Source organism: Nipponia nippon, unplaced genomic scaffold (assembly GCF_047370975.1).
Source record: "Nipponia nippon isolate SJK-2023a ecotype South Korea unplaced genomic scaffold, ASM4737097v1 scaffold_3, whole genome shotgun sequence".
NCBI lineage: Eukaryota > Metazoa > Chordata > Aves > Pelecaniformes > Threskiornithidae > Nipponia > Nipponia nippon.
Window position 1 is genome coordinate 16,142,239 of NW_028262347.1, and position 9,628 is coordinate 16,151,866.

At 41.1% G+C, this 9,628-nt stretch overlaps 1 protein-coding gene and 1 long non-coding RNA gene across 2 annotated transcripts in view; one reads left to right on the forward strand and one right to left on the reverse strand.

The window, feature by feature from the left end:
- The window catches only part of PRKAR2B (protein kinase cAMP-dependent type II regulatory subunit beta), a 91,894-nt gene extending 85,883 nt beyond the window's left edge, over positions 1-6,011 (forward strand). The window contains exon 11 of the mRNA XM_087765713.1: positions 156-6,011. Within this exon, the coding sequence (XP_087621839.1) occupies positions 156-289 (134 nt within the window). The 3' untranslated portion in view covers positions 290-6,011. The remainder of the gene's footprint in view (positions 1-155) is intronic.
- Positions 6,012-7,653: 1,642 nt separating this feature from the next.
- On the reverse strand, positions 7,654-9,573 carry LOC148054512 (uncharacterized). Its single transcript, XR_015706482.1, has 2 exons — positions 9,013-9,573; positions 7,654-8,861 (listed from the first exon to the last, which is right to left on the reverse strand). It is a non-coding gene; the product is annotated as an uncharacterized LOC148054512 (long non-coding RNA).
- Between the last annotated feature and the right edge of the window lie 55 nt (positions 9,574-9,628).

The window sequence follows — 9,628 nt, forward strand, 5'->3', positions numbered from 1 at the left end:
GTGGTTCTCTTCTGTGCAAACAAAGTATATGCCTCAGTAATATCTGTCCTGTTATCATTTAAAATTTTACATTGGAATGTCATAAACACCAAGATTAGTGTCTGCAACTGACGAGCACGTTATATTCTTTCTCTTTCTCTCCCCTTTTATCTTAGTTATGGATGTGCAGGCATTTGAAAGGCTTTTGGGACCTTGTATGGAAATTCTGAAAAGAAACATTGCAAACTATGAAGAGCAGCTAGTTGCTCTGTTTGGAACAAACATGGACATTGCCGATCCCAGTGCATGAACTAAACATTGGAGCAGCAAGATCTGTTATGAGAATATAGCACAGTAGTGGTTAGTCCACTGAGAAATTGTCTCTCTTCCTATAGATGCCAAGCATTTTCTGTGATTTTAAGAGTGGGTTTGGGGGTATTTTTTGGACTTACTACAGTGGAAATACTAGTAAACAAAATAGGAATTTAATAAAATGTGGGCTTGATTTTTGAAAGTGTTTACCATTGATGGTTCCATCTGGCATTAAGAATACCCATAGTACTCGAGCACCTTTGAAAATCAAGCCCTTTAACACAGCATTTCCTCAAAGAGTAGATTTCAAAAAACCCACATGCGATGAACTTATTAAACCAGCTTCTGTTCTTCAAAAAGGTTGCAACTTTTCTGGAAAGACTGTTAGTTTGAATGTGATATGTTGAAAGTATTAGTGCACACAAAGTGTTTATATGTATTAATACAGAAGATATACAGTAGATATTACTTTCTGACTATTACAATTGTCATGATTTTATGTTGCATTTATCACAGATGTAGTGAATCACAAGACTAATCGTAAGATAAAGCATGACAATGCATTTTGTGTAACGCTCATGACCCAAATCTGATTTTTAACATTTTGTAATTTGTTTTAAAGTCCTCTCTGTTTAATATGTCATGTTTCAGCACGACATTGTAATATCTTATGCAATTTAGAGGACTTGTATATTTTTGCAATAAACTGCATTTTTTATTAGTTACATGTATTCTGTACAGTCTAGAGTGAGGACAGCTGACAAATTAACCTTAATGCTTTAAAAGCAAAGGCACAGGTTGTTGTCATGTTCTACCTAATCATGCATAACCTATATTGTTTTCCTTCTCCCTTGTTTTATATTTATGCATTTTGTCTTCTCTATCTATGCTTGTTCTCCAGTTAATTTTTTTTTAGATCTCACCTTTTTTATCTGCTAAATCTTTTACCTATTTCAAATGAAATTGTCTCTGTATATCTCTCTTCTTGCAGTCTAATTTTAGCTATCAAAGACCAGATTCAATTACTGAAGTGATTGATACTGAAAGCCATGCTAAACTAAGCTTGTACTTGAAAAATCCTTATCAGGAAGTACAAAAATATTTTTAATTTGAAAGATCAATACTTCACAAGCTTTGCACAAGTCTGGAAAGTATGTCGTTGTTAAAGCTGACATGTCCTGCTTTCAAAAACCTGTAGGTCATCATAAATAATCTCTTTTTAGCTGTAATAGCATGGGATACCTTCTGAGACTGAGGAGAGAGAATATCATCTTAATTAGGAGCACAGAGCTCATTGCTTACAGGGGTCTGTGACTGGAAATTTCAGGCACAGTCCGATTTTAATACTGCTTACTGACCTATCTGTCGATGTACATGGGAAGCTAGTGCACATAATGGCGATTGGCAGTAGTTCTGCCAAAATGATACTGCAAGAATTGTAGGAAGGCTGCTTGTGCCCTGTTTCAAACACCTGAATTATAACATCTTTCCTTCTTAGATAATGACTTTTCTAATGCCATATATTTGTGTATGTTGATGTAGTTATTATCCTATAGTTAGTGATATGGTCTGACAATTTATATAATCATACCTGTATATGAAATTATGATTATATAATATGATAACAATATATAATTTATATCATACGGTATGGTATAAATTATAAGTCAGATTCCTAACAAAATACAACCTGAGCAAAATTTACAATTGTCATTTTTTTTTTTACCTAGAAACCTGGTATGAATAATTGCAGATATGATAACTTGCCTTTGTACTTTTGATTTATGGAAAAAAGAGAATCCTGTTATACTAGAAGGAAATATCAGGTAACCAAAATCTACACTCTTGTCATTCTGTATGCTTCTCTAAAAGCTACCTATATTTTGCACAAGCTTGATGTGATTAAGAAAAATGCTAGAAATTTCTTGTATGGCAGTAAACCACAATCAAGGCCATAAATGCCAGTCACGATATTTTCAATATTGTTGGTTAAAGTTTCCTTACAATAAACGACACTTTTTATATATAAAAATCTATGTTTATTGATATTGTTGTGTTTTAATTCCATTATCATAAAGTTACAAGTGACCTATTTATATTCATTTATTAAAACATTCATAATTCTTAACACTTTCATGTTGATTTTCATAAATGATGTTATGTGGATGCTCTGTCTGCTTGGAATAGATGACATGTTGGTGTGGTAATTGTCATAGCTACTTTGTATTTGATGATTTGCTTGTAGTTTTTAGCTGGGAAAAAGGTGTGGAGTGACAAATTTGAGATAATCAGAGTCTTTGGATTTTCTGAGTCCTAAAGTACAGCTTCATGTTGCAGCAGTTTTATTGTGTTGCTCTTGGGGACTGGAGGATTTCTGGAATTTTCTTTGTTGGTGAATTCAGGGAGGTTTAACCAACAGTTATAAATTGTTGCTTTGTAAGTTTAATCCAAATCATTATATCCTTAATCAGTCAGCACTTGGGATTTCTCTTGAATCTATTCATATGTACACTTCAAGCATGCCAATCTTTGTGTCATAAATGTGGCAAGTGTTCCTCCTAAGAAGGAAATCATACCAAGTCACTGATTTTTAATGACCTTTCAAAATAAGGTAGATAGTTCTAATAATTTTAAACAATACTATGTCGTGTTTACCTTATGAGACTGTCTGTCCATACTTAGATTACCTGATGTTTCTGTTATTAAAGATTTTTATCGTCCTTGTTTGTAGTCAGGTTGCTAAAGGAACGGGACTTTGGCAATTACTTGGCACGTACATGTTAGTTTGTTTCTCTCCTCTCTCCCCAATCTCACCAGCAATTTATGATTCTGCAGATGATTCAAGTGAATTTTACAGATGGCTAAGTTCTAAAGAGGGGGGCGGGAAAAATGCTCCAATGAGTTTATTGAAAATAATGCCCTGCTGGGTGAGGAGAGAAAAGCCTGAGAGAAGTCCTGTACGAGAGAGGCATTCATGGGCTCACATGTTACTAAGCAAAAGAGAATCCACATGGCATCAAATGTTTACAAATGCCTTAACCATAGGAAAAAAATTTGACTGCAGCCCTCAGTTGATCACAAGACACAAGCCCTGAGGAAAGCAAGCTTCCTTGGTCCTAGTGCTGATGCCGTCATTTTTTAAATGTCATTTGTTTATGCTTCATGAGATTTCATTCAAGTTCATCCGGAGTAAACACTTCTGAAATCATTCCCTTCTGGATCTCCTGTTTGAGGTCCAGAAGTGACTGGTTGTGGAAGTCTTGGGGTAAAGCTTGGTAAACCATTGTCACTCCATCTTCTTTCCTCGTGTTGTCTTTTGTATTCAGTAAAGACTATTCTGGTCCTTGCTGGAATGGTGGGTTTGGTTTTGGTGGGGGTTTTGTTGTTTTGTTTGAAATGTTTCATGCTTTAAGCTTTCTATAAGGCGACTCTTGGATGAGTTACGCCATGATTTTTGTCATTTTGTAGTTTGACACACTTTCCATGGCAAGTATTATTGGTTTTCAATGTCAAGAGTTCCCAGATGTGCAAAATCAGTATCTGCTGGTCATCTGGCACATGAAATTCCTAGTCTTTTTTCAGACACTTGCTGCATGTGATAGCTTTTGCTGAACAAAGTGCTTTGCTGAAAGTCAGTTTGCCACAGCATCAACATTCTTACATGCTCTTGCTAAAGTATCTATGCTAGTTCAAAGCTCTTTGTATCCATTCATACATTTGATGGTTATAGGTGTGTATTTTTTTTTTAGTTTCTGTGATACTTTCCTGTGTCTGTAGTCCTCAAATAAGTATTACTGCAGTTTCCTCTGGGAGGAATTGCTTCTTTGTATGCTGAGTATGTACAGATCTGTGGTGTTGACTGTCTTACAAAATTTAGGATAATTTTCAAATCATTCTGAGAATTGGATTTCCTTCAGATATATACCAAGGCTGTTTTCAAGTTCTTAATCTACTTTTTGGCTCAGAAAGATGCTTAACAGGCTGGACGCTCTCACTTCATGGACTGAAGGGAAGCGAAAAATCTTGGTAGGATATGAAAAGCCTGAGGAAAATGTCATTTTAACATTGTCTCTTCCTTCACCCCATTGCTCTCTTTCCCTCTAAATTATCATTATTCTGACAGCCAGGTGAAGAGCCAGTGGCAGTAGGGGGATGTAAGGCAAGTGGAGTGACTGGCTGGGTCCATGCTGGGACACAGTGGTCTGATTGACTGGGCAACGACTCCCTACCTCATCCCCTTTGTGCCATCCCTGTCCCTTCTACGGTGGCAAATCAAGCTGAGCTGGACTGCAGTAATGGTGTTGCCATGGCTGTGTGAATACCATGGGTAGGGCTGGGTTTCTTCCTTAGAACTGGTAGAGGTGTATGTGTGTATGGGGGAATGGGGAAGAGAGGAAAGGCCAAACTATTTCATAAAAGAAACTGCCCAGTCAAAACCATGTGAAAAACTCTGACACTAGGTTATACTAGGCCATTTTGACAGTATCTGCTGACTCAGCCTTTTTTAAAATGAGGTAAATGAAATTAGGACAGCCTAAAAATAGCATCATGGAATGGTATGAGTACTTTGTCCTTTCTTCTTTGAGAGCATTGAATTTTTTCAGCTGAGCAGCTATGAAGTTTTAGGAAAGGATAATGCTCTGTGCAGGTCTCTGTGTGGAGGACTAATTCCCTGGCAGCCGAGCAAGCCTCTGGGACCTGCTCCCCCACATCTCTGAAGATGCTGGAAACTCAGTTCTGATAAACGTCTTATTTGGAAAAAGCCATCCAACTTATCAGCAAGCTATATCTTCTTTTTCTCTCTGTTGCTTTGTCCTTGTGGAGTCAGGTGGTGTGACGATCTTAAGCAACCTTAACCTCACCGTACCTTTATTTTTTGGCTGCATCTGTATGGTTACATCCATAGTAGGAAATTTCATGTGCCTGAGACTATTTGCTAGTACTGAGGCATTGAATGGCCAACATTGATACTATTTTCCAGTATTTGTGTGGGCTCATTTATAAGCTGCCTTATAAGCTTTTTTCCAGCTTTCCATATGGGGTGGCCATATGCAGATGGCCAACCAAGAAGAGTCCTTGGTAGCTCCCAAACCATATCCGAAAATTATTTGCTATTGGCCCACGCAAAAACTATGCCAGGGCTATTCTAAAAAAATTTAGAGTACAGATGATTGTATTCCAGTGCCCAGGAACACTCCCTGGCATTTTAATTTACCAACCAGCATAGAGGGAACCTACAGATCATCTGTAGTCTCCTCTAGACTTGTTTTTCTGCAAGCTTTGAGCTGGGGTAGAGGGTTTTCTTAGTTACCACTTTTCTGGATTGCTTCTTGGTATGTCAGGTCTTTCTTTTTTCCTGATACTATTGTCATTTTTTTGTCTTGCTCTCAACCTTTGTAGGTGATAAAAATGTAGGTAAAACTGGAATCTGTGTCATAATGACATGAAATAAATTTCTCATTAATCCCTGACCTGTCTTGGAAGGAAAAAAAAAAACCCACCTTTCCAGCCTATTACTTGTTCTGTTTCTCCCCAGCTTGAACCACTGCAGGAGGCAAGTGAAGTTTCCCTTCTAGCACTCAAGAAAAAAGATCTTTCCTGGAAGGAACAGATCCTCTTTCCTCTGCTCTGCATTCCCAGTGGCATCCTCTTTGAGGTGATTAAAGAGGTGAAATTTGGGGGTGGCATGCCTAGAGTTGTCGTTAGGAAGGTGGAGCAAGCCAACCACCACTGCAGCTAGCCACAAAAGGCTGTGAGAAGAGGGCAAGAGGAATTAGCTTTAGGAGATGCAGAAGTCATCGTGAAAGGTGAAAACTGATGTGAGAGGGTCTGGCGGAATGGCTGCAGAACAGAGGCTGCCGCGTTGGGTAGAAGTGGAAGCTCTGGTGAGCAGATATGCTGTATTTCAGAGAGTCAGCAGTAGCAGCTGTGTTGTAAGGGCAGGACAGGACATTGGCTTTGGACAGGAGAGATTAAAAGTAGAGATAGGCACAAACCCAATATATATTATGTATTTTACTAATATGACTTTGACTGTAATATTACACATTTTTAAAACCTACCTGGTGGTTTCTTAACTTTGTGGCTGGCAATTTTAAGAGGTAGATAGCTAGGATGTGAATTTATCTGTATCCTTATTTTCTGTTTGTGTAGTCTCTCCCGCTTATTTTGTACTTCTTGGTAGCAATCCGTAATGTGACAAGAACTCGCAACTAACACTTCCCAATCCCCCACCTTGTTTTCTGCCTCTTACAAGAGCAGAAACAACTGAATCAGCAAAGCTACCAACAATGTCCGTGTTACACAGCATTGATTCATTCTCTGAGCACCCATTCAATTGAGGCATGGAGTAAGGCGAGGTAGGGTGTGTGGAGGGGGAGTAATGATTTAATTAGAGACTAGGCATACAGAGCAAGGAGTATGGCATTGACATAATCTTAATTCTGAAATTTAGAAGATACATATTTGACTTCAACCAAGGGGGTTAGTAAGTAAGCTTTGGTACAGTTTTATGTGTCCTGCTGCCATCTACTGCATGGACTACCTGTCCTTTTACTCATTTTCTCTTACATCCTCACTGACTAAATGTTTATTTACTGTATGCAAAGGAGAAAAGGTAGATTTGAAAATAAGAAAGCTATTACATGTCTGTGTTTAGAATCCCAAAACAATTCAGACACTCGTCTTCACAAGATTTTAATCTCAGTCCTAGGCAGGATTCATATTTTCGTGCTTTCTGGGTATGTCATAGATGGTAAGTGTGATATCAAGGCTCTAATTCGGCAGTGGTATTTACTTGTCAAGACCTGTATCTGGAATCGGGGCCAGTGGATCTCGGAGGACTGGGCGTCCCACGTAACACTCATGCCTAAGTTTTTGTAGAGAACTGTGAACCTTCACGGCAAATGGATTTAACATTTCGTTTGGGAAAAATGCTTTTCCTTTTGGGTAGATAAAGTACATAATGGGGTGGAAATGTGCTCCATAACAAGGTACGAACCTTTAGGCTAACAGTCTTTTCCTGAAGAATCCAATTGGGCTTGAGACAGGATTTTGTATCTTCTGTAGCTGCTTGATCCGGCCTCTGCGCTCTCCACCTTCCACACTGGGGCTGACGGAGCTTTCAAAAGAGTATACTCAGTGTTATATCTTGCAAACGGCTGTACCGCAGGCAGAGTAGCCTATTTGCAGAATGGAGATATCTGCATACACAGGTCTTCTGCCAAGCCTCAATCTGGAAATGCAGGGTCTGCAGTAAAATTCATTAAAAACCCAAGAAGCTTGGGTCTCTCTCCAAAGAGCCTAAGGGCTGTTTACATGTATAAGGGAGATCAAAAGACAAAGGGGAAGGCAAGGAAGGAACACAGCTTTAAAGTTAATTTTATTGTGGAGTCGTGTAAAAAAGAAGATTCCTGATTTACCAGTTTTCAGTTTATTAAAAAACGTGTTTTAGAGAGAGGATGCCATGAAAGCTTTCTTATGTAAAGATGTATCGGTTATTTAGGAAAAGCCTGAATTCTAAATATAGGAAAAATCTGAGCTTGTGGCATGTAGGGTTAGACAGTTGATACTACAATAGGCTCTCTAGTTGCTTAATAGGTGAATCTCAACATTAATTTTCAGATTTTTCCTGGAGGCATTTGTTCAAATAACTAGTGTTTTTAAACTGTGAAAATAATGTGTAAAAGGTTGGTTTGTTATGTGATTAAGCAGAGAAGATTTTTAGTTAAATTCCATGGGATTGTTTTTTCAACTTCTTTTTTTTTTTAAGCTGAACTTGCACATATGTGTATAAAAAGTAATAATTTCCAATTCACGCTGCAGAAGATACTGCGTATTTTTGAAAGTAATGTCTCTCTTCGGATAGCTCCTACAGATGGTAATGACTTTACTAACACACAAACTTCTTGGAAAAGCCAAATCTTACACCAGTGTGCCAATGACATCTGCATACTGGGTGTGTTTTGGTGCTAAATACAATTTCGGCGTGTGTGTGATTTAATTTTTTTTCTTGGAAACAATAAAACCAGCATTCCCTCTAGTGGCCACTAACAGCATGTTTCATGGGACACAAAGCGTGCAGGGAGCTCTAAATACAGAACCATTTCTATTTAAATTGTAATAGTTAACTTTTTTTTTTTGGCGTATTTTCTTGCACAGCTATGTTAGCGTGCCTGAAAGTCAGAACTGTTTACATACCAAATTACAACAAAAGCTCCAATACCGGATTTAGGACACGTTCACATGATTGGGGTGATGGTGAAAACAGAATAAGGAAGAAATGCTTTTCTTGGAAAAATCCCAACATTTGCAAAATCTTGAAGCTCTCCATCCGTTTCTAAGATTCTGTTGATTATTTCTGAACTGTGCATGTATTTGCTTTGTATCGGATCATGCAGGCGATCAGGAGTCCGTTCTCATCTCTGCGGTCTCCCAGAGTGACGAATAAGTGAGCAAATCTCATAGCATCTGTAGTCTCACTTCTCCGTCAGAAGTAACGTCGAACCAAACCAGGTCCTCGTTTTGGCAATAAAGGTATGGGAATGGCAGACACTCATGGACCGATAAACCTGCATCGATTTAAAAAAAAAAACAACTTTTTTTCCCCCCACCAACGTGTATTTTGGCCCTAAGCCACCACCACCAAGGGTTTCTAATGAAGCGAAAACGAAGGCAGGGGCCGGAGCGGAGGCCGAGCGCGCTGCTGACTCACGCCCTGACCTTTAGCAACTTCCGTCACCGCCGCCCGCCGCCGCCCGTATTTGGCCAGAGGGGAGCGGGGCCGGGCTCCGGACAGCGCTCCTCAGTCCCGGCGGGAAGGCGCCAAAGGCACCGGGCGCCCCCGGCGACCCCAGCCCGGGGCCCAGTCACCGTTTCCACGCCGATGCCGTGAGTCAGCGCCCCGCTGCGGAGGCCGCCGCCATCCCGGGGCCCGCGCCCGGCCCGGCCCGGCGGAGCTGCGGCAGGCAGAGGGGCTCTCCCGCCGCAGCAGAGCGGGGAGGCCGCTCCTCCGCCGCCTCCCCCGCGGCAGCACTAGGTCGGGCAGCGCCTCGCCGCGGTCGGGCTCGCTGCCGGGCGGGGGGGTCCTGACCGGCGGCAGCACCGCCGGCGCTCGGCCCCGCAGCGCAGGCCCCGGCGGGCGGCCGGGGGCCGGGGCGGCCGGCGGCGCGAGCACACGTGTCCCTGTGACTCTTGTTTACTATCCGCCGAGCCCCGCGCGGCGCATCCTGGGGGCTGTCGTCTTATCGCGTCCCCGGCGGCAGGCGGTGGCGGCGGCGAAGACTACAGCTCCCAGAATGCCCCTCGGCCAGCCGACGGAGGCGTTGGCCAATCGGGG